General features: G+C 38.6%; 1 protein-coding gene across 1 annotated transcript in view; it reads left to right on the forward strand.

Moving 5' to 3' along the window:
* LOC140162023 (uncharacterized) overlaps positions 1-26,173 on the forward strand; it is a 52,418-nt gene that overhangs the window by 15,388 nt on the left and 10,857 nt on the right. The window contains exons 7-22 of the mRNA XM_072185313.1: positions 473-607; positions 2,310-2,462; positions 3,717-3,869; positions 8,509-8,625; positions 8,937-9,059; positions 11,357-11,473; positions 12,991-13,163; positions 14,091-14,175; positions 15,110-15,343; positions 15,835-15,945; positions 16,777-16,899; positions 19,070-19,201; positions 20,849-20,965; positions 22,330-22,656; positions 23,037-23,357; positions 24,953-25,261. Coding sequence (XP_072041414.1) covers positions 473-607; positions 2,310-2,462; positions 3,717-3,869; positions 8,509-8,625; positions 8,937-9,059; positions 11,357-11,473; positions 12,991-13,163; positions 14,091-14,175; positions 15,110-15,343; positions 15,835-15,945; positions 16,777-16,899; positions 19,070-19,201; positions 20,849-20,965; positions 22,330-22,656; positions 23,037-23,357; positions 24,953-25,261 — 2,730 coding nt within the window. The remainder of the gene's footprint in view (positions 1-472; positions 608-2,309; positions 2,463-3,716; positions 3,870-8,508; positions 8,626-8,936; positions 9,060-11,356; positions 11,474-12,990; positions 13,164-14,090; positions 14,176-15,109; positions 15,344-15,834; positions 15,946-16,776; positions 16,900-19,069; positions 19,202-20,848; positions 20,966-22,329; positions 22,657-23,036; positions 23,358-24,952; positions 25,262-26,173) is intronic.

Below are 26,173 nucleotides of genomic sequence, written 5' to 3' on the forward strand. Positions count from 1 at the left end.
ACCTCACATACCTCTCACACCCTACCCCACCCTTACACCAGGATTCGTGTGGGGCTAGAATTATGTATGTATAAAACATGCCAGTGGTTCGTTCGCAGGGCTGTATTTCTTATCATATTATTCTTGTGGGGTACGAAAAAACGTGCCGCCAATAGGCAGTAGGTAATCCTTTTTCAAACAGCCCCACATAACTCCCAACGCTCCCCAATCAACTCAAACTCTCTCGACTACACATTATCTTGTTAATCGGATCCAATTGCCATGTTTCGCACACATTGCGGGTTAAATTTCTTTCTGGGGTATAAATCACGGTTCCCATAATGAAAACTTAGGCTATTTGACCCCATAAGGCATGAAATGCGCCGAAATGATTTTTTAGAGATGCCTCATGGGGAGCGTTATGAGTTATGTGGAGGCGCATTAATCGCACTCCATGTCAGCATTCTAATCAATCCTTTGTATCATATTACAGCACGTACGACCAACCTGAATTTGTGTAATAATTTCCCTTGTTTAAACGGCGGTTCTTGTGTCTCATCACATAGTGGTTTATACGTGTGTATCTGTAGATCAGGATGGGCGGGACAAGATTGCGGAATCGAAACCGGTAAGTCGCACGTATATTTTCAGCTTGATCTAATATTATCTTTGGTAGCCCTAACGACCCAGTTGCTTTTCGGCGAGGGGGAAGGGAAGAAGGAAGGAGGAAAGAAAGAAGAAGACAAAACAACTTTTTTCTCGGGTGCGGTTTTTTGAACCCTTCGGCTGCCATACTCGTTCACGGGTCTACCTTGCCATACCTACCGTGGTCATATGACTGGTCGCATGATGACCCAATCGCATCACGTGTGATACCCGCTCGTGCCTACGCTTTGTGAATTGAGGTTTTTTTGATGATTGGTTCGGTTAGGGTTAAGAACACCATAACCACAATTGCTGCCATATAGACATTCTACAGTTTCTGCATACTTTTTTTATTGTACATATTTTAAAATATGACACCTGACAGCTATTGCAGATTAGATCGTCTTGCACTAACCTCGCATTCATGTGAGATGTTATAGACACTAGTAAATTTGACAAGTTGACACTCCGAAAACTAATAGCCTAACGCGTTAATTACGTACGGGCATGTGGCACATTTGAACACTGTCTCAAAATTGTGTCTCAAAATCTCTTGCAGCAACTTTATAATCGTGATCGCCTCCTTAAGGGTAGACCAGGTATTGTTGGTCGAAGCAACCTAAAAATTGATTGGCATTATCTAGATCAATATATTATTGAAAATTAACTCCTTGATGTTTTGCAAAAGTTCATTCTACAAATCGTATACTTTGCAATCTTGCTTAATTTATTGTTGTTAATGAGTTATGCACGTTTTACAAAAGTGTTGTTGTTTCAGCCCTCTTTACAACGTAACTCAAGAACCGCAGCACCTATAAAAGCAGTTCTATGATAATTGAATTCTTCTACACGCTCGCAAGGAAATGAGCAATGCAATTTTTGCCAAAGCTCACTACCATTCGTAAGATGCTCTGAACTACCAAATCGCAACACTTTAAAATAGTGTATTACCTTAAACAATAAACCTGTGCCATAATCCAGAACCAGAACCTTAATCACTATCGTTTAAGAATTGTTTGCTAACTAATGACCTGGCTCACAATTGGCGTCGTTTTCCTCTCCCCTTTCATCACAAAAGTATATCGTCTTATGGCTTTATACTTCTGAACTCTGCCAAAACCAAAACTCATAAATAAGGTTTTCTTATGTTTCTATTCTTTACTCTGGCCTCGTCTTTTATGTTTGCCTCCATTATTATTACCTTATGTTTTCTTTAATTTTGTTTTTAACATTTTTATTTTATTTTATGCAAAATATCTCGCCACCCCTTTGTATAATCCCCCGCTGGCATATCACCTCCCTTCGTCCCGCTATTGAATATTGTTCTGTTGTTTTCAACCCACATCTTGCATTGTTAGAATCTCCCAGCTTCTCTAACTTCTCACCGCTCTTGTTTATTCCCGTCTTGTTCGTGTATGCAATATCATGTCCTGCGTTGATCGATCTCTTTTTCCGTGCAGTCCAGTCGTTTGTTTTACTCAGCAGCTATTTATTGGAAGACTCTCACAGAGTACTCTTCAGAGAACAGCGTCTTATATTAAAGATCTTATGTACTTGTGTCGTTTTGTCCTTTGCCTGTTATTTTTCTTCAATCACTATTGTGAGTTGTGTAATGTTATCATTTATGAGCAAAACTCTAAGATATGATTATATATAATCAGGCATCATTAATATTTCTCGAACAGGTACCCAGGGTATTGTGAGCGCATGTCTGAGCCGACCATGTCAGAACGGTGCCACGTGTTACGAGAGTGGATCTAGCGCTAATCAAGGATTCAGCGAGTACGCATGCATGTGTACAACCGGTTTTTCTGGACCATCATGTTCCCAACTAACAAGTAAGAGTAATCTGTTAATCAAACATTTCTTCTATGCAAGCCCAATGAAACACTTACTGTATGGGACGTTTCAAGAGCTAAGGTCTGCTCTTGTCAACAGCCAGATGATGCACTGATCTGCTTGAGTTGTTGCCAGTTGACACTAGCTTCCTGTTGGTATTGATTGAAGTAATACACTCATCTCCAGAGAGATCAATACATCATAAAGGTGGTTTCATTTGAATGTGCCACCAACTCTGTTCATATTGGGTGCAGGATTGGGTGCCCCGCCTCCGGATCCAGATGGATTCCTTGACCCATCTCGTATATTGTTGAAAAGATGAGATTTGAGTGAACTCGTAAACTGATTTAGGGATTTGACATTCCTGACATGAATTGGGAGTTGATTCCACAGTTCGGGTAGGCCTACTGAATACGAAATGATCTCGGGACGTAAGTAACAGTATTGACCGGCTTCCGTTACAAGTTGGTCATGCGCGTATTTTGGGGGTGGCTTTGGGGGCGAGAGCCCCCGGAGTAAAAGCAGGGGGCGACCAAAAGAAAGCGGCGGTGGAAGAAGAAGGGGCGGCAAAAAGAATTACTAAAGAAAAAAGGGCGGAACAATTTTGAAAAAGGTTTTAAATTTTTTTCAAACCAAAAAAAAAAAAAAAAAATATTGGGTCAACCTTTTTGGTCTTTTGATGAAGGGGCGGCAAAATTTAACTTTCTTCAGTCCCCGGGGTAGGAGCGGCCACGGTACGCCACTCTTGGTGGTAATAGCACTATCGGTGCCCAAAGTGGTACCAATGGCACTTTTGATCGTACCCTGAACATTTGTACAGTGCATTCGTTTTTTAATTAAATGAAAAACAATAACACTATGCAACTGTTAATTATTATGCTTGATACAATGTATTACCTATCAGGGAGTGATGTTAAGAGTCATCGGTATCTAACCAGGCACCGATAGTTCTATAGGACCAAATTCGATGTGGTGCCTATAACACACACATTTAAAGTGAATGATTTTAACTGTCTTCACATTTCTCGTGCTCACCTTTCCCAAAAAATCTACCCATGGAACTTCTAACTTCAACTTGGGTAAAACCAGTAACACGCGCGTGGTCCGTGGATGTCCGTGGACGTTTGGGTTAATTGCATAGTCTTAATTTTTCACATACTTCATAGCAGTAGAAATAGAGGGCACCGTGATGGTTACATAATTCTGGTTTCAAAGTGTTGTCATTTATATTTTCCTTTCTTCTTTATCAACAGATTTTGCTCCGAATCTTGATGTCTGTGGTTCGAATCCCGTGTCTTGTCAGAATGGCGGTGTGTGTTACAATGCATTCTTAGCCTTTGATCAGAGGACGACTTCTGTATGTTCCTGTCCGGTAGGATATATAGGTCAATCGTGTGAGATACAATGTAAGAGTATTTCGTATTTGTACGATTATTATTGCAAACATTGTGCCATGAGATCCGAAATCAACATGACTTCACGTGTCATGTTAATATTAAAGGGCATATCTATTGCAAAAACAAGTTTAACTCCATTCGAAGAGAATAATTATTACATTACAAGTTGACACTATGTTGCAATTTTTTAATGCGTATTTCTCCTGAAAAAAGAGAAATTGTTATTTTAATTTAGTGGTTTAAACCTTTGATCACAACACAAAAAATTGCGTACCTGGAATTTTCAGTCGACACTTCGACTTTCATCAGCAGACTGGCAACCCAATTTAGAGGTCAGCGACCTTTCGGACACTTGTCCCCAAAATGGGGTCGTAGACTCTAGGTAACTTTTCTAGGTCAAATCTGTCTCGTTCGAAGGAACTCACCGCTTAAGTTGGTTTTTGCGGATTATCAATTTTAAACGTCATATTTTCGCAAAAAAGGAGTCATTTTCATTGTCCTCATAATATTAGCTTGCCAATGATATGATGTTGTCCGAGCAATATATATATGCCCTTTAAGGGTATGTAATACCATGATTTTCATCAGTACCCGTCTTTTTTTTTCTTGCAAATTTATGAAGTACATAAATACAAAGTGTTTTTAAACCATATTTTTAGTAAATCATTTTGGCCCTATATATTTTTTACAAGCCGATGACGAACGTCGGCTTGTACTGTTTTCTTGGCGTTCTTCTTCTTCTTCTTCTGTCGACCACATTCGTACGTATAACTCAGTCACGGGTTGACGTATTTTAACTAAACGTTGTCAGAAGGACCGTTGGCATTGCCCGCACATGTCATATGACTTTGAACTACGTGTGACCTTTGACCTAGATAAAGAGGTCAACAATGTGATTTTTCTTCAAAATGTATCTTCTCCTACAAACAACATGCGATGATGACACGGTTTGGTCACATGACTCGTCTATGGTCGGTGTATATAGGGTGTTCATTGATAAGGGGTCAAAGGTCATTAAGGGGTTACTTCCTGTCAAAAACCAAAATTATCAAAAATGTTCAAAAAATTTTTATCTCAAAAGATAAACAGACCAGAATAATATAACCATCATACGTGAATCAGTGTTCCCTGATGTATGCATGGGGTCACTTTCTGTTTTTAGCTGAATAACTTCAAGAATGTTTATCTCGAGAACTAAACATGTTAGAATTTTTTTAATAAAATTGGAACAATGCATTTTGTCGGTGTACATAAGGTTTTTTTTCATTGAGGTCAAAGGTCATTAAGGGGGTCAAAAGGTCAATCAAAAAAAAATCTAAATCCATGTATAAGTTCCGATTAAGCTGAAATTCACCAGGAATCTTTCTTATGACATCCTAAGCACAATGCAAGAGCAGTTGACCCCATCCGTGACCCAAGGGTCAAGTTATAGGGGTCAAAGGTCAAATTTCGAAATTGGTCCAATCGAGCTCAAATTCAACAGGAATTATTCTTACGACATTCTAAACATGTTAAAAATATTTATGACCCCAAAGGTCAAAGTTTAGGGGTCAAAGGTCAAATTTCTAAATTGCTCAAACTTGACCCATTAACAGGTCGGCTTGTGTGTCATGTCTCGCATGACTTTCTATATAGCTCTTGTTGTATACTGTATCCTAATAACTCAGATGTGTGTTTCATAACAAAACATAATTTATTCTATTCAAGTAGAGTACTTGAATAGAATACAATAAATCGTTTGTTATACTTTCTATAGAAAATGTACTCAGCCATGCATGCTAAATAACACTGAATAAATTAAATAAGCTAATCCACAGTGGATGCATAGCCAATTTAATACTATGTAGCTTCTATCATGTGTTGTTAGGAAAAGAGATTTTAAAAGGTTATAGGTCAGGTTATAGGTCACTTGGTTCAGGTCAAATTAAGGCATCCATTTTGAAATACATGTGATAGTCTGTGATATCATTATGAGGCATCAATTTTGATATTTTGTCTAGTTTGTCTTTTACTGGATATATATTGAAAAGACATGTAGTGGATATAATAACATACCTTGGGATGTAAATGGTACAATTTAGATTGCCTAGTTGAAATGGATTGGACAAACAAAGGTTAAAATAGTTACCAAAATCACAAAGTAAAGCTTACCAAAAACAACCTAATATGGTGGTATAGGTGACAAGAAATACAATTGTTTTCAACATTGCTGTAGTATGGTTGTGGTAACCTGTTACCTATGGCTTAATTAAGTTTCAGTGAAATAATGTCGCTAGTTAAAAATACAAAATATAGCTCAACATTGAAAATAGAAGCATTTTAACCAGTTCGTTTTTTGATAGGTGTGGAGCACCAAGTTCATGAAATCATAAACGCAATCACTTATTCCCATTTTATATATCAACATTATTTCTCTGATGCGTTAGCAACACATATCCAAAATTTTAACGAAATCCGTTGATAGTAAGCTTTGAAAAATGAAGTGATTTTAAAACATCAGTGATGTACCACCTTTTGGTTAAATATTATGGGTTAGAGTTATAGATCAAGTTAGGGTTCCGGGTAGAGTTAGGATACGGTGAGGCTATACAGGATGCTGCAGATGCCCATAGACAACGTGTGCACAAAGACTAGGTTCTATTTTACACGTGACTATAGACCTTAGGTGCACCTTAAAGCTTAAGCAAAATACCTAGCCTAGGCCTATACTGTATTTACACGTATATGTACGAAATTTAGGGCAATGAAATCACCAATAAAATGTGAATGTGGGTCTAATTAAGAAAGTGGGGTGTCTATAATTATGATCATCGACATTGATGTATACGCAGGCAAGCGAAGGTTGTTGAATTTAGAAGCCCTGAAATCACAGAAACCAGCCGTAAACTCAATGATAATCTAATGCCACCCCACTAACCCGTTACTACCTCACCGGGTTCTAAAAACATACTTTAGTAGTCGAAGAAGATGTAGGATTTTTTGCCAGGGCAAATACAATTAAATATTAAGAAATGTAAGCAAAAGATAGCTAGAAAAGCCTCCATGACAAATAGTTACTCATCGTATTTCCATGTATCGCCCAGGCCTATTAGTGGTAAACCTTTTGGCGCGGCGTCTACCTTTTAAAAGCATGTAAGCTACATTGACACCGATGCCACCAATAGAACGAGAAGATTTGCCCCTTCATTTTGCATACCCCCTTGTCCATTTTTTCCTCATTTCTTCACAAAATGCAAAAAAAAACTCAAAAAAAAAAAAAAAAACTCAAAAAAAAAATGCAATGTATGTAGTACCCCCTTAATGTATAATATAATTATATAAAACGCATCAGTGTAAGTTCGCTTGGTTCTATGTGCTATATAAATGTCAGGGATTAATTGATTGAATGATTTATGTCGTACTCATTGACGGTGGAATCATTAAAGTTGAGGGTGGGGCAGCATCTGTTGTTTCGGTTCTACTAACATCATGCAGTTATTGTTAACTGCATGTATGCACACAACACAGGGGCACTCACAATAGGCAATTGACCCGTACTGGTAGCGCTGTGTTGTAGATATAGGAGATGAACTAGTTAGCGTCATATATCAAAAAGTATAAAAGTTATGATTTTAGAACTTGCTCTATGTTTCAATTACTTATTCTTTTCAAAATATCTAAATTTTTAATAACGGGAGACCATACATTTAAATGAGAAAGGAAATTTAAATCTTATCCAAACTCCCGTGTTAATCCAATGTACATTTTGCTTCACCGGGCCGCCCTGACTTGGTCGCATTTGCAAGATGGGCGCCACGCTACCGTATATGTACAAATTTAGTACTTTCTGTCAATCAAGTATGGTTTATTCTCTACATGTCAATCTTTAAATTATTAGCATAGTCCTTATAATAACGGAGGACCGCCTTGATAAGTAAATGATAGCAAACCAGTAAAAAAATACTCCAAAACCCAGTCAGTGGAGCTCCGCCCGTACATGTCAATAGCGTCATTATCGATTGGATTAGTCGACCGTAGCGGACAATTCGATTGCTCATTGGATTAATATTATCGCGTGATAAGCAATGTGCATTGGACAATCGCTTACTATAATGGTTTAGTACTGCATGTTTCGGTTTAATCTTCACTAAGCGGGTTTATGGCTGAAAAGATCACGGTGAATTTGCCGTGGTCAAAACTGCACTATGAAGCGCGCAGATTTGTTTAAATCTTAGATTATTTTAGCCCCAAATGAAGGTGAATTCCGCTATTTGATTCACGTGCACAAAATTATGCAACTTTTTTTTTGGACTGAAAAGGAAGATGCACAGGACGATTTATATTGCTTTATTTTTCTCCTATTTGAATTTTTGGGACACAATTTTGGGGGACGTGTCCCACGCCCCCGCTGCAGCCGCCTATGGTCTTAAGGTCGGTGTGCGTATGGGGTGTTTCTGTATGGGATGAGGGTTTGGTAGATGGTTGTGGGTGGGTGGTGTTTGTGTATGGGGAGGGCTGTGAGCAGAGTCAGAGTACTTTTGGAAACTGCATGGTGGCAGGAGTGGGTTGTTATGTGTTGTCGGGTGGAATGGGTTTTGTATGTTAAGGTGTGTTACAGTGTTGAGAGTGCATTCATGTTTATCATAAAGAAATACATTATAATTTTCAGCTTTTGATCCGTGTAGCAGCACCCCGTGTCTGAGCAACGGCGTGTGTACATCATTTAATTCGTATTTCACATGTCGATGTCAGGCAGGATTCCAAGGCATCACATGCGGAGAAACAGGTAAATCCTCGAATGCATAATTTGAATTTAGTTTGTATGGTTTTATTCATATTTTGGTTGATCACGGTTTTTTCTGTCTGCTTTCGGTGTTTGTCTTTAGTTGCTCATATATCCTCATTTCCTTATATCTTTCTTTTATTTATAATCTTTCCTTCTTTGTTTCTTTGTTTCGTTTGTTTGTTTGTTTGTTTCTTTCGTTTTTTCTTTCGTTCTTTTTCTTATTTTCTTCTTTTTTCTTTCATTGTCTATTTTGATCCTTTCTTTTGTCATGTGATATTAAATTTCATCATAAATTATCATCTTTTCCCCAGTTATACCCACCAATCCGTGCCTTAGCTCCCCATGTGTTTCCGGTACTTGTTTCCAGGGCGTAATTGGTACTTACTTTTGCCAATGTAATTCTGGTTACAGCGGTATGAATTGTAATATACCAGGTAAAAACATCAAAACACATGTTTATCTCTCGATAACTTGATTTGTCTCTACAAACATATTCCTGAATATTAGCCATGTCAGTTTGTAACTATAAAATGCTGTTTTATGAATAAATTTTGATTCCAATATTTTATGCACTTGCTAACAATTAAATATAATATGTGAATTAAAGCAAAGCATTTACGCCTGCATGACATATTTTAATGAAATGATATTATATAAAGGACTGTCATTTTCCTCGGAGGGGTGTCATGAATTCTGGGAGTCATAGAATTTTGATACCAAAATGTGTGTGGGGGTCATTTTGTATACAAAATATAGGGGGTAATAAAATTACTAAGGGCTGGTGACTGGAAAATTGTGCTCGCTTCTAACCGGCAATTAAATATATAGAAAATCTTTAGTTATATACAATGCGCATTCTTTACACTAACGATCTAAATGTTCGCGCACTCCGCGACATATAAGTCTGTGCAGGCGGACGGCGGATCATAAGAATTTGTCAATTCGAGATCCTCACTCACCTCACCAGGCTGTGTTCGACCATTGTTGGACGTAGCCCTCTTCATGATTCTTCCACTGTTCTCTGTCTCTTGCATTTCTTGTCCATGTAGGTCCCATGTAGGCAGTAATGTCATCACGCCACCTCCTCTTCTGTCTTCCTCTTGATCTTTTCCCTGTTCTTGGTTGCCATTCTGTAAGCCGTTTAGTCCACCTGTTATCTTCCCTTCGTGCAAGGTGACCTGCCCATCTCCATTTCGCTTCTTTGAGTTTAACCATAATTCGAGATAGTGTCTAGACAATTCGAGATAGTGGGTCATAAAAAATCAGCCCAAAATAGAGGATTCATAAATAATTGAATCCGATTACCGAAATATTCATGATCCTCTCCCCCACCCCCGTTCCGACGAAAATTAGAGCCCCCCTCTAATCCAAATAGTGCGAGATATTTCGAGTGATAGAGGTGAAGTTTATGATGTTATTTCTTTGCAAATTCTCAATGTTCTTCACGTCCAAATGTATTGGGAATTTGCATAATGATGGCATATTATCATTTTGGAAGAAAAAAAGAAACATCTAAAATTTTTTTAAAAAAATCGTACATTAAGGGGTGGGTTATGAACGTTTGGACAGTATTTGTTGTGGGACATTAGAGCAAATCAAACATATCAAATTGCATTCTGAATACGAAGAATATCCTTCTGATATCAAATAATTTTGATTTTTTGAAATTCGCATTGTAATACACATTTTATGGCAAATTATTAAAAATTGATATTTTTGATATTTAACAGTACTCGAAGTAAACTTCGTATACTTTTAAGTATAAATCTGATAATTTATACTTTAAGTGTATGTAGGTGGGATGAAAAGCCGACGATCAATTGAAAATGTTGACCTTTCGTATTGACGATATGGATTTTCTTCCCAAAACACCAACAAAACTTAGGTCTTTTTGGGAAAAAAGTCGACATCTTCAATATGAAAGGTCAAAATTTCAATTTTCCTCCCAGCTACATACACTTTAACAATATGTCATTAGATTTATAAAATTTAATTCGAGGACTGTTATATGATATAACACGGGTCATTATACTAATTTAGTAGTTGTATGACTTACTCTGATGACGGCAATGATTTATTATAATATTGTTAAAGCTTTTATTAATGCTGTCCTCCACACCCTTATTAAGATTAGGTTAATTGAATGTTGCTACAATTGCATTATTGTTTGATTCCAAGACGTGAGTGATTTCCCTGAAACATCAAGACAATGTATAACCTTGCATCAGTGACATCATACATTCTTAGGCCATGTTGGTGTCCTTTGTCTTATAGACAGGAAGCTATTATGTTCCTGCTCACATACCATAACTTTGGGCCAATCAAATTTAGTTCATCTCCTACTCCCACACATATTCTAATTGTATATTAATTAAGTTGTATCAACCAGTAGTTAGTTATGATTGGAGATCTGACGAGTTAACATCGTATTATGATTACATAGATATTAAATATTACTTCTACAACTTTACATCGTATTCCCCGTTTGATTCATTCATATCCCGGTCATAATATCAAAAATGTGAAAAATGTCAAATTTTAATCATTTGTCATAAAATTTGTATTATATCGTGAATTTCAAATTATTTGATATCAGAAAGACATTCTTCGTATTCAGAATGCAATTCGATATGTCTGATGTGCTCTCATGTCCCAAAATAAATACTGTCGAAACGCTCATTCCAGATCCCTTCAGGCTTTGACATGTGAAATGTTTTGTTTTCGCCTAAAGTTGCTGATCCCTGTACTTCCAACCCGTGTCAGAACAACGGCATTTGTACATCAACTACCAACGCTTTCACCTGTCAATGTCAGCAAGGATTTATAGGACCAACGTGTACTGAACAAGGTAAATAATTAATTCAACAACTCTTCCTATACCTTTGTACAGGAGCCAACCGTTGTTAATCCGATGAATCCACGTAAAATTCGTCATGCCTGGAACATATGCGTAAACATGAACTCTCTCATGTTAGCTGTAGCAGCTAAATATTACTGCTTTATTCTTTAGTTTTATTGCTTAAGAAAACGTCATTCAGACCAGCTGTGTACCGTATCAACAGAGAAATACCGCGATCTTCTTGCAAGGTTGAGTGGCAATGACAAACGGACATTCTGAATGCAAGAATCATGTGAATTAGACATATTTAGCTTGTTTCGTTGTTGAAAGGGATTCAATCATGTTTCACCGTTGTTCATCACCGATTAACAACTCGCGTCCGGCGCGTCTGCGCGGTTTACTTCGCTCGGGCAGCTAAAGCTGCCCTCGCGAAATAAACCACTCAGACGACGCGGACGCATCGCTGTTAATCGGTGATGAACAACGGTGAAACATGATTGAATCCCTAAGTATTATATGATACCTAGGCCCGGTAAATAGATCCATGTCGTTTGGTTGGTGAATTGTATTTCACATGACATTGAATATTTGTCCAATTTTATTGAAATTTACTATTAGTCCATTTTATAGTTTATGTCACTCATCGTGTAATTTGGTTCCATTTGCCGTGTATTTTATGGGTATGAGATTCATCAGATGTGAGCATCTGATCACAGTGATCTGATACACTTTGCCAGGAAACTGACTTCCGGTTGTGTGTAGTCTTACTTCCAGTATTCAAAAGTGGGTCATATACGTGACTATGGAAATAAGTGCCCTCGTCTCTATTTATAATTTGTCCTACGCGCAAATATGTTACATTTTTGACGAATAATTTGACATGTTTTTTTTAGTGAATTTGGAGCATGTTTAATTTTTGCCCCCTGTATGATCATGTATGGGTTTTCTGGGTATTTTTTAAGGTCACGGGGCTCGAATATAGCTTGGCAGACAAAATATTTGAATTCAACATACCCGAATTAAGTAAAATATTAGTTGCCAGCTTGTACATGAACTTGCCGCTAGATCCTTAAATAACAGGAGTCCCCGTCTAAACTTGTTTAAGTAAAATGTCAAATGGCAAGGAGCTATTTTAGGTATCATACAAAACAACTAATGAATGATTTTCATTCGTGCAATGGAAAGAATATTTTCATTCGGTGAAAGTGGTGAATGGGCCAATTTCACCTCATGAAAATACAACCAATGTACTCATAAAGATTCATTATTTGTATACAATTCCACTTTTACATAACGTTACTTGTGCCTTAATGTTGTCATTATCAGTCGATAACTTGAGCTCTCCTTGAGGTATTCTATTGGACACTGAGATAACCGCTCAAATAGGTTGTCAATTCATCAACATCTAAGTACGCGTGCTTTATTTTGTATTTCACTACCAACAAGTGATACACATTTAGTTACCTAAAATTATCATCTGTTTTAATGTTTATTTGTTTTATAAATGTCTCAACTTCTTTCTGTAGATATCGATCTTATCCCTCCGAACATCAATGGCTGTCCAAGCAACATTAATCAGATAGCTACTATTGGTCAATCACAAACACGTGTCAGTTGGAATGTACCAATGGCTGCAGACCCGTCTGAAATAAGATCTATGGATCAGCTCTACCGAGGAATCACAAGCTTTATTGTTGATGTAATCTCATATCTCATCTAACAGTTATTTTAATTACTATATCTAACAAGTAAAAACTTTTCTAAGCACATTCTAAAATGTTTCTAAAATCTGAACATGTTATTTATGAATATTGAGTACCTGAAAATTAATACAAAATGTAATGTATCAACATTTGAAGACCTGAGCGTAAGAAGACCGGAAGTCCACTTGGCCCCTCAACATGTATACACTAAAGTTGTGTATAGTTTCGTATAGTTTGGTAATGTTTTATACATGTTCAGGGGCCAAAACAAATCTTTCACGACCTTTCATGATGTTTTCACCCTGGAACATGTATTAAACATAAAACCCTAAGAAACTATACGCAACTTTAGTGTATACATGTTGAGGGGCCAAGTGGACTTACGGTCTTCTTGCGCTCAGGTCTTCATTTGACCTATATAGATGGTCTAGCTTTTGAGCGTTTACAAGAAGATTGGGAGCAATAACGTGCTTGCTCTTTACTGGTAATTGATAAACTAAACATATTTATTTTGTTGGAGTGCAATACTTTTATATGTACAGCTATGCATAGTTTTTGTGTCATTTATCTACACATGTATGTAAAAAAGTCTTTGTATTAAAAAACAAAACAAAAACAGAAACAGAAAAATGACCATAATTATAATAATAAAAATAAAAAACAAGATGACACACGGTAGGGTGTGAATCGCACACATTTGGTTTACACGTGCTTTTGAAATACAAAGGACAAAAAAGAATGTTTGAGACGAATTGTTTTCCATTCATGATTCATCAACCCCCAAACAAACAAACAAACAGACAACAGCAACATCAACCCCTAGAGAGTCAATAAAGGACCGGTTTATATGGGGAGGGGTCGTTTGTGTGAGAAAACCACGACAATGTTTCATTTTACTTTGTTATTCATCATGTTCTTTATAGATCGGTGGTGCAACTAAGCTATGGTACTCTTTTACTGATTTCTCGGACAATACAGCAGTATGTGCGTTTGTCGTGAGCGCCTCGTGTAAGTAGCATAAATTATTCCAGTTACATGAATCTAGCAAAGACAGCGCCATGTTGGAAGGGTGAAAGGTAATTTCTACCAATTTCCCCCGTCAGAACAAACACAAAACATCACCAAAAATCCCACTGTTTCTGGTCAAACAGTCGGTGTCCCATTGGTGTAAGAGATATTCATGAGTTAGACTATTGTAAAGACTCCATTGAGGATTAGGCAGCTAACGGAATAAAGCTGTATAATTATATAATCATTGAATAGAATATTTCTGTAGTAGGCTAATTACTTGCAGTTTACACGAAGGGTAAACAAAAACTTCCCCCAGCCGGACCCCCCCCCCCCCCCATTGCCAACCCCACATCGTCAATCAATGGCGTAGATCCGGGGTGGGGGTGGGGGATAAATCCCCCCAATATTTTGCCAGGGGGATGGTCCATACAATCATCCCCCTATGTTGACGCCTGTATGTGGGTTTCTGACCAAATTAACCTTATATTTGGCCATTTTAGCCCACAAAGTGCAAATTTTATTCCACTTTTACACAATATTTCATCATTTTAGCTTCAAAATGGCAAACTTTTTCGCGCACATTTGTACCATCAACTTAATATGTCGCCAAAAGATGCTGGATTCACTACACTTCAAGAATTTTTTTCAAACCTCATCGCCCCCAATGTCAAAAAGAAATCTACGCCACTGCCACAACCTATCGATTAGGCTACGATGAAGCTCGCGCCCTAACCACTAGGCCACCGTGTTTGCCATAATATACTGATTTTACGTAGCTGATAATGCCAGCGTTCTTGATTCATTCATTAATGCTCTGCATACGGGCCATAGGTTTCAACAAAAAGTCCAAGTCTTTAGATACATTCTCAAAATTTTGTCATCCTCTTAATCCATATATTGTGACCAACGTAAATATTGTGTTTATTCCTAGCACCCTCTGGACCATCTATAAATGGATGTCCTGGTAATATGAAATATGAAATAGTTACTGGACAACAGTCTATATCGGCCTTCTGGACCGCGCCTACGTCAACACCAGGTATACCTGTGATTTCTACGCATCAACCTGGTAGTCAGTTTGAAAGAGGTAGTAACTTGGTAACCTATACCTTTGGAAGTGGAGTGAATCGTGCTGTATGCGCTTTTCTGATTGAAGTACGAGACGGTAAGTCACACAAACACAGCCCTCACCCCACACCTCCCCATCCAATACATATAATAGTAATGGTACATTTTCCATGCGCGTCGCTATTCGGAATGCGATTCAAATTCAGGCGGTTCTCAACTATGCCCAATGGCGTACTAGACGATAACGTTACAACACCGGAAACTAGTTCCACGTTATTTTGTCTAGCATGCGATATCGCGTAGTTAATCGAGAACCATCTGAATAGTACTCCGCATGCATAGCACTGCGTACGAAAAACAGTCCGAATATTAACCTCGATATGTGTAAGGAGCGTGGCCTGATTATTAAATTACTCGTCACAAGTTGGTGTATGACGTTCCGATGTTGCGATTTGTTGTTAAATGGTTTATGGAAATGATGTGGGACCATAATGGTCAGCGATATCCTGTACAGTGTGCCGTCTAGGCGTTGTGCCTGTGCGTAGCGCATTATCAACCACTATGCTCTTTTGTTTGTTTTGTATGCAGCTATTGACGTTTGTGCAACAAGAAACCCATGCCAAAACGGTGGTCAGTGTGTTGGAACGGGAAGGAATTATCAATGTCTTTGTCTAGCTGGTTTCACCGGAGTCCATTGTGGTAAGTTCGGCGGAGTACCGATAGGTCCCAGACACTCCCAGCGCCACAATCATTCTCTACACCTGAATTGTTACCATTTTAAGCAATATATTTCAATATTTCATGCACTTTCACTCTCTTTGTGGGTTCAGGTCACTTCACGAGGAAGCAGTATGTGTTTGCGGGCAAGGCACATAATAGTATACCTAGTGTTTGCTTTAACTAATACCAATGTGTAAGTGGTTGCCGCCTTGAAAGGTAACAACCTCACGGAGAGGTAGGGTAGGCCTCGTATCCATAGGCTGTTCCCTTGTGGCGTGTGCCCTTGTTCCGTGTTTACGTTTTCCCATGTGACCTGCCACACAGACAACGAACCTTTGTTTTGCTTAGTGGCCGCTACGGTTCGTTGTCTGTGTGGCAGGTCACATGGGAAAAAGTAAACACGGAACAAGGGCACACGCCACAAGGGAACAGCCTATGGATACGAGGCCTTAAACCCCCCGACGGAGGGATATTGTCCTAAGTCACTACGACTGGGACGAGACTAGAATACATGGAACTTTACCCTACTCTTTTTTATTACTACGTTCTGCTCTGAGGTATACAGTATTACAGTTATCCTTATAAGTGTCGTATCGATGATGCCTACCACCATATTACAACACAGAGCATATAGAACCTATATATAATAGTGGTCTCATCTGAAGCACAAAACGCTGAGGGGTTAGATACGGGATGGGGTGCTCCCATCCTGCGGGAAGTGCGGCAACTTTCGAAATGCACGGATTTTATCTGAAGTTATGAATCATACCTTAATATTACTTCTACACTTTCTTATTTAAATTGTATTAGGAGGCATACAATTCTGCAACTCTAGACCATGTCTTAATGGTGGAACATGTAGCTCTTCAGGCAGCCGATATTTTTGCCAATGTCTACCAAATTACTCCGGGGACAACTGCCAAATCCCATCAGGTATGCAGATTTTATGGTCTGTAGATTTTACGGTCTGTACAGAATAAGGTGGGACATGACCTAAACCAGAATGCACGGATCTTACACAAATGGGTCAAAGATCATGGTACCAAGTTATGGTAGAACATATGATAGTTGTTAGAGATCATTTAAAGAAAGGCGGAACAAAATTTTGGAGACAGTGCATGCTAAAGCAAAGATCATGTTTCACACCTTATAATGGACAGACTAAAATTTAATCTATATTCTACATAATTTATCTTATGTCTTCGTTGAATTCTTAGTTAATGATATACGTTTGAACGTATGCAGGAATGTGCCAGAGTTTTGGGGTACCTTTTCAGCAATTTTGGTGCATCAATGGATGGGTTTTCAGTGGAGACCAATGTGCCCAATTCTACCCAGGGCAAGAGTGCCCTTAAAAACACATGATTAGGGGAAATTTGGTTGCTTTTGTGAAAAATGTGTTTACTGATGGGTTGCAAAAACAGCAAAAAATAGGTATAGAGAAAGTTAGCATCCACGAGCCTGCATGGCATATGCCCGTACAAATGTTTTCGAAGACCCTCCCCATGCCCAAAGGACTGTTTATGAAAATGACCTAGATTTTATTTTTTTCCATATTATTCTTCTCATTTTCGGCTTCATTTCATCATCTATCTATCTATCTATCTATCTAGGCTGTGTCAATCCACTGTTGGATGTAGCCCTCCTCATGATCACTCCATACCTTTCTATCTAATGCTACTCTCGCCCATGTTGTACCAATATGTGATGGTATATCATCTCTCCACCTCCTCTTCTGTCTACCTCTTCTTCTTTTTCCCATTCTTGGTTGCCATTCTAACAATCTCTTTGTCCATCTGTTATCATTTCTTCTGGCAACATGTCCAGCCCATCTCCATTTTGATTGTTTGATTTTTCTCAAAATGTCTGCAACACCGGTCAGGTGTCTGATGGTCGAGCACCTTACTTTGTCTCGCAGTGAGATGTTTAACATTTGCCGTTCCATTGCTCTATGAGCGGATTCATCATCATCAAAAAACAAAAACAAAAACAAAACCTTGCTGTTAATAAGTTTGTAAACATTCTCAAGCATCTAGGTATATAAACATAACAAAATGAAAATGAATATTAAATCTTTTCATCTGGACTTACTTTTCTTTTGATAGCGACAGTATTACGTCTTATCCAAGTCATCAGGCTGAATGATCAGGCACTGAACTATTGAACTGAGACACAGTGGACGGAATGACGTCAGAGGAGAGCCGTTTGGGTATTTTCCTTTGAGACCCATAGCATTGACGCTGTCGCTGACAATGTTTTCAAACAATGCAAACATTTGTCGTATATCATTGGTCCTTTAGTTGGTAAATCATGCCACCACGTTGTCGATTTCAGTGATTTGGTGGATAACTTTAAGGGGCTGTGCAATAATTATGAGCCCTGGGGAGGGTAAAATTGGGGGGGGCAAGAAATTTTTGGCGAGCCGAAAGGTGGAGGGGGGGCAAGCAATTTTTGGCAAGCCGAGAGGGTCGGCAAGCAATTTTTGGCATGGGGCGCCTTTTTAATAAAACGCTCTAAAATTGCTTAGGAAAACAGTACGGAAACGCTTAAATATGCAAATTTTCCTGCTCGCTGCGCTCGCAACATACATCTAGACCATTTAAAGTTTGCAAGTTGGGATCTCAAAAATTTGGCATGTTCAAGGGGGGGGGGAAGCGATTTTGCCGAGGGGGGGGGGCAAGCGATTTTTGGCGAGCCATTTGAAATTTTACCCCCGGGGGGCTCATAATTATTGCACAGCCCCTAATGATAAGTCACTAAGAGACAGAAATCCGTGATCGGTTGAAAAATCCGTAAAAAATCTGTGATCCAACACAGATTTTTCACGAATTTTTCACACAGTTATTAGCTACCTTTTGGAACTGTGTCTGAACTCTTCCTAGTGTTTGTATATCATTGTATGACGGACATTTTACAAGAAGGAAATTCCACCGACGTCATACCATCAACTATGACACAGGTTAATAGTTCAGTGCTTTATCAGTCAGCCTGGTGATGCGTCTTGGATGAGACACGATACACTCGCTATCAAAAAATAGTATATCCAGATGAAAAAATTTAATAAGTGGTTAATAAGTGGCATACAAGTATTTATTTTCTTCAGTTATAGGATCCTGTAATCCAAGCCCTTGTGTTAATGGTGGCACATGTTCTTCGTTATCAACTGGATCTGGATATTCATGCACATGCCCGCCAGGCTTCACTGGCGTCAACTGTCAGGTATCCTCACCATCAGGTATGTTTACATTTACGCTAGACTTATGACTTCTTTTCAACGCAAAAAAATTAACAAAATCGTGTTCCTTATTATTTGTTTGACCCCCAAGAGAAATAAAAACAAAATAAATAAATGTAGTTATTTATATAGCGCTCTATGCCGTAAATAGCTTCAAAGCCCTTTACATTGCATTTATTCCGCCGTCATTAGAATATGTCGGAACCATATTTGCTGCCTATTCATTCGATAGTGAGCACCCATATTTACGCTAGCGTATGGGCGGCCGTGAGGGCCAAAAGGGTCTCAAAACCACACAAGGGTCTCAAAAGTACAATAAGGTCTCAAAAACACACAAAGGTCTCAGCAATAAACACACAACAAGGTCTCAAAAGTATAATAAGGTCTCAAAAACACAGAAAGCTCTCAGAAACAAACACACAGTAATGTCTCAATCGCACAATACGGTCTCAAAAACAGAGAAAGGTCTCAGGAACAAACACACAACAATGTCTCAATAGTATAATAAGGTCTCAAAAACAGGGAAAGGTCTCAAATACAGAGAAAGGTCTCAAAACAGAGAAAGGTCTCAAATACAGAGAAAGGTCTCAAAAAACAGAGAAAGGTCTCAAAAACAGAGAAATGTCTCAAATACAGAGAAAGGTCTCAAAAACAGAGAAAGGTCTCAAAAACAGAAAGGTCTCAAAAACAGAGAAAGGTCTCAAAAACAGAGAAAGGTCTCAAAAACAGAAAGGTCTCAAATACAGAGAAAGGTCTCAAAAACAGAGAAAGGTCTCAAAAACAGAGAAAGGTCTCAAAAACAGAGAAAGGTCTGAAATACACGTTATGGTCTCAAAAACACGTTATGGTCTCAAAAACACGTTATTTAGACCTTTCTTTTTTTGGTTCAAATTGAATTTTTTCCCTGTCTCTGAGATGAACAGTTTACGAGTTTGCCATAACATGCCTACATACGCAGCCAATTGCCATAATATGCATGCAGATCGTTAGGCTTCGCCATGGTCGTCGGACCTCTTCCCATACCGTAAAACCTCGTCTACAAGCATATACAGTGTTTAATATGAAAGCTAAATTAAAACAATACATGCGTAAACATGCCAATGCAATAGATTGGTCTTACAATAAAACATAAAACTTGTTTGTATATACTTGGATCTGTAATTTATTTGCTCAAACTCCATATTGGCGCTTGGATTAATGTAGCTTTCATCAGAAGCACTCTACATGCTTGTAGACCAGGTTTTACGGTATCACAGGCATTCCCTGTCCCACCATATTCGGTTAGCATCCCTTTAATTTAGTACCCCTGAACTCTGAGCACTATTGGTCATTGCATGGCTTAGACCGAATGTTATCCATAAACATACCGCAGAATAAATTCCACTTACATCCGACGACCCTGTTCAGTCCAGTTTTCGTCATAGCATATATGAATGGGTCTGATTAGTTCAAGGAGGATGTAGCGTGACATATCACGTGAATATTTTGCTTCTTGAATCATCATTGCTTTTTACGCCTTTTTGGGCATAAAAATATAAGTGTGGCTCAAAAATTAACGTTTTTTCCAAAAATAGCCTGAGTCTTGTGACCTTCATGCAAGATAGTGCTTCTCCTTTAATGTGGTACAATATTTATCTTGCTATACAGCTTGTAACTCAAGCCCGTGTCAGAATGGTGGCACATGTATTCCGTTTACGTCTGGATCTGGATACTTCTGTACATGTCCTTTTGGTGTAACAGGGGCTAATTGTCAGACAACAGGTGGTAGGTTAACATTCTTGGAATTAATACTTAGTATTATATCACTCATACATAAATTCTAGACATTTCATTAGTTGATTACCGTTTATCATTTTTACTATCACCCTCTCCGTGTGATAGTCTTTACCATCATGTGCTCTGCCGTAGTGCGCCTGCGCTGACTCTTGGACTCGCCGATTTAGTTATGGGGTGGACCCCAAAATGTGAAGTATATCACGGCAAAACATGGTGTTATGTTGATGAAAAAATGTATTTCCTACCTTAAATAGTATTTTAGTAATAGAATTTATGCATGAGTGATATAAAACAAATATTAACTGTCTTAAATTCGTGTAATGGTCGAAATATAATCACTCGGTGAAAGATGTATTGTTCCATTCCACTCGCCGTTCCGGCTCGTGGAATGGAACAATCCATCTTTCACCTCGTGATTATATTTTGACCATCACACTCATAGACAGTTAATATTTGTATACTATAATATTTTCTTCGGTGGAAGACATTGGAGCGTTTAAAACATTCATGCCCTCAGCCAAAACTACCCATAAACAAGAAGTCTTTACAATGATTTCCCGAAGACCAATATATAAATTGGAACACAATTCAGGTTAATAGCATGACCAGGACAAACTAGAAATCCTGTTTAATGTTGAGGTGTTTGTATACCCTTAATAGTGTATACCCTTAAGCCTAGAACTACTGAACCATATTCGTCATATACCGTTGTTTTTGGTACCAATGTATAGTTATGGGTCTTCTCTTTGATACCAAAATAAGTACACACATTTCCCACATAATGTCGCTATGACGTCTTACAGTGAGGACGCCCATGCAAATTTGGGGAATTCCTGCTATGTGCAAAGTATAGGCAAAATTGATTTTCGGTTAAAAATTCTACGAAAATGCGATTTCTACCGATTTTCTCCTGAATATTAAAAAAGAAATATAAAAAGTCAGTAGCTCTAGTTATAAGAGAGAATTGAAAATCATTGATTTTACTGTTGCAACCAATAGTGGCTTCATTTTTGATGGCAGGTCCTACCCCGGGTAAGAAGCTGGGGGTAAACATTTCATCACTAAAATGACCGCAAAGGTTGAATCTACGATTAGCTTAGATTGTTTGGGCTTAAACACATGCGTTGATAAAAAAAAATCTTGTACACCCTCTCGTTGTTCTAGGGTATACTAGCCTATATTTTAGGTCATGTTTCAGTTTGTCTTTTTGGTGGTAGAAATTCAAATAAAATCGGAATCAAATCCCCATCCAATTTTGGATATAGGTATACACAAAATATTGTGAGCAAAATAACCGCCCGACCCAAAAGCCCCACCCCAGAAATCTAATGGTGCCGCACTTTTTTCCGTAGGACCTGCGCCTGCCCCAGTCCGTCTTGTTGGTGGCAGCAATTTAAATGAAGGCAGAGTGGAGGTATTTTACAATAATGCTTGGGGTACAGTGTGTGATGACTCATGGGGTGATACTGATGCATCGGTAGTTTGTCGTCAACTTGGATTGCCATCTAGTGGTGCACAAGCTGCTGGGTTTGCCCAGTTTGGCCAGGGTACTGGGCAAATATGGTTAGATGATGTTCTCTGTTCAGGATCAGAAAACAGATTAGATGAATGCAGTCATAATGGATGGGGAAACCACAATTGTGGCCACAGTGAAGATGCAGGGGTTATTTGCATCATTGGTATGTATATACTTGTAGGGACAGACGTAGTCCTACATACTAGTAACCTTCTTGTAAATTTTAAGTAGAAGATGTTATGCAACTTTTGCCGAATTTAATGTCATAGGTCATGCCCATGATGAACCCGAGTCTGTCACGAAAGCGCAAATTTGTTGTAGCGGGTGTAAAATATGTGTTACCACGTGGAAAACATTGGATTCACTCGGTCGGACATCAGGGAACATTGTCCCCTTTGCACAAGCGCGCGCATATGTTCTCAAATGGCGGCCTGGCTTAACTATTTCGTACTGCCTAGCAACAGTTCTTGTTTACCTCGCTATTGTTCCAGACCAGCATTATCTATTATTTAAATAAATTTTCTCTAACAATGTCTTATTTAGGGCCTGTTCCAGTCCGTCTTGTTGGTGGCAGCAATTCCAATGAAGGCAGAGTGGAAATATTTTACAATAATGCTTGGGGTACAGTGTGTGATGACTCATGGGATAACACTGATGCAACGGTAGTTTGTCGTCAACTTGGATTGCCATCTAGTGGTGCACAAGCTGCTAGGCTTGCCCAGTTTGGACAGGGTACCGGGCAAATATGGTTGGATAATGTACTCTGTTCAGGATCAAAAAACAGATTAGATGAATGCAGTCATAATGGATGGGGAAACCACAATTGTGGCCACCGTGAAGATGCAGGGGTCATTTGCATCATTGGTATGTACTTGTAGGGACAGACGTAGTCCTACATACTAGTAACCTTCTTGTAAATTTTAAGTAGAAGATGTTATGCAACTTTGCCGAATTTAATGTCATAGGTCATGGCCATGATGAACCCGCGTCTGTCACGAAAGCGCAAATTTGTTGTAGCGGGTGTAAAATATGTGTTACCACGTGGAAAACATTGGATTCACTCGGTCGGACATCCGGGAACATTGTCCCCTTTGCACAAGCGCGCGCATAGCAACCAGCTCGAGGAAGGGGAACTGCACATGCGCACACTGGTTTTACAAGGCTTTTCCCCCGTGTGACGTCAGTCCAACCAAGAGAATACCTTGAACGTTTTCGTTTATCTAGCAAAACATCAACAGGGCAGAAGGCGAATTATAAACCTTGAATAGCCGTAACGAACCCAGATCAACACCCGCAAATATTATGCATTAAGATATAACAAAGACGACGTATAGCCAGTGGTGAGAGGGTGAGGGGTAGGATCTAGTCCCTCTAGCCTGGGCTCAAATGTTCTTGCCTCCCCCTTCATTCCTCCCTCGAAAACATTCTGGCACACCACTGCTTATATATTTCTCAACATACAGTTGATTTATCTCCTCTCTTTCTCTTAGACCCATGTGCTAGCATGCCTTGTTTGAATAGCGGGCAGTGCAGTACGTCTGGGATTGACTTTTTATGCACGTGTATCAACGGTTACTCAGGAAACACCTGTCAGATTCCGCCAACAGGTGGTATGTTTACTTTAATACATAATATAAAGTATTACACTACAGGTCTCTTTATATTTTAAGACATTCTTCTTGAGAGGTTTTGTTCTCAAAGGAATTCTTTTCCTGTCTCTAACATGACAATTTTAAGTTTGTAATATACCCCTGAGATGCATGATAACTGATCAGATACAAGTATCATTCTTTGATGAAACATTCACCTCACAAACATGCCACTAAAACAAGAAACCTTACACATTTTTCCCCTCACGTAAGTGTTTAACTTGTTTAAGACCAAATGTGTAAATTTATAAATACCACCCTCCAAAAAAAATGAAATAAAAAGGTGCCCCTCTGACAAAAATAATAAATAATAGTAATACTAATAAAAAAGTCACTTTCGGTCATTTACGAAATAGCTTCAAATAGCTTTGAAATTAAAAGATAATCTGAAGGCAAAGGCGCGAGGTGGAACAGCCGAATCCCGGTAAAACAACCTATGCGATGAACCCATTCATGGTTACTCATACTTCTTTTTTCAATATGCATACTTACACGAGAATTAGCTTTGCATATTTACTTACAACTCGTAATATGAAGGATAACATTAAGTTCTTGTAAGATTCAAGAAATTCGTATTGGTCAGAGTAAAATATGTGGGACCAGGTGGAAAACATTGCATGACTTGAAAATATGGTTAAATGCTATTTATATTAGATCAATATACAAAAATGTTCTCAAATGGCGGCCTGGCTTAAATATTTCGTACTGCCTAGCAACAGTTCTTGTTTACCTCGCTATTGTTCCAGACCAGCATTATCTATTATTTAAATAAATTTTCTCTAACAATGTCTTATTTAGGGCCTGTTCCAGTCCGTCTTGTTGGTGGCAGCAATTCCAATGAAGGCAGAGTGGAAATATTTTACAATAATGCTTGGGGTACAGTGTGTGATGACTCATGGGGTGATACTGATGCATCTGTAGTTTGTCGTCAACTTGGATTGCCATCTAGTCGTGCACAAGCTGCTAGCTTTGCCCAGTTTGGACAGGGTACCGGGCAAATATGGTTGGATAATGTACTCTGTTCAGGATCAGACAACAGATTAGATGAATGCAGTCATAATGGATGGGGAAATCACAATTGTGGCCACAGTGAAGATGCAGGGGTTATTTGCATCATTGGTATGTATATACTTGTAGGGACAGACGTAGTCCTACATACTAGTAACCTTCTTGTAAATTTTAAGTAGAAGATGTTATGCAACTTTTGCCGAATTTAATGTCACAGGTCATGCCCATGATGAAACCATATATCAATAGGAACATTAGGTTAGGGGACAAATGTCACATGATTATCTTCCGGTCAAAGGTCATCCACTTCCGGCCTATAAACGTGATTGAACAAATTCATTAAGATCGGTAGCGTAAACTAGTAACCAAAGTTCGTAGTATCTGATCCAGGTAAATGCACTTACTGTGTACGTTTCAGCAACCAGCGTTGCCTTTGTCAACACTTGATGAGGAACGACTGTAATCTACTGACAACCAACGCTAGAGGGATTTCCAGCGTGATTTTTTTTTTGATCTTCTGGGGATTTTTTGCATTGCAGTCACTCCTCATCAAGTGTTGACAACTAACTGGCCTATAAACATGTTTTTACTAAATATGCTACTCATTCCACAAACTTCATAGCACAGAGCTGGGACTTGCACACATGCATCGACCTTTGCTGGTATCCAAACGGTAAACTTTGATTTGGGATCAAGGGTCATGAAGGGTCACTTCCAGTCATTAAGAAATAGCTTCAAAATGCTACTTCACCACACTAATTAAGTAGTACAGAGCTGAGACTTGCACATATGTAATGACTTTAGCTGGTGCACCAAAGTTAAACTCCAATTTAATAAGGATAAAAACTCCAATGATAAGGATATGTTAAACATATTCTTATCATCAAACAGGTTTTTCTTGAAAACGTTTGTCCGTTACATGCACCAATATGTGTTGCGTCCAATGTAATGTTCGTTCCCCTTTCTTTCCTCCTCTGAAAACCATTCCTGATGCAACACTGCTTATATATTGTGATACTAAAG

Source organism: Amphiura filiformis, chromosome 10, assembly GCF_039555335.1.
Source record: "Amphiura filiformis chromosome 10, Afil_fr2py, whole genome shotgun sequence".
NCBI lineage: Eukaryota > Metazoa > Echinodermata > Ophiuroidea > Amphilepidida > Amphiuridae > Amphiura > Amphiura filiformis.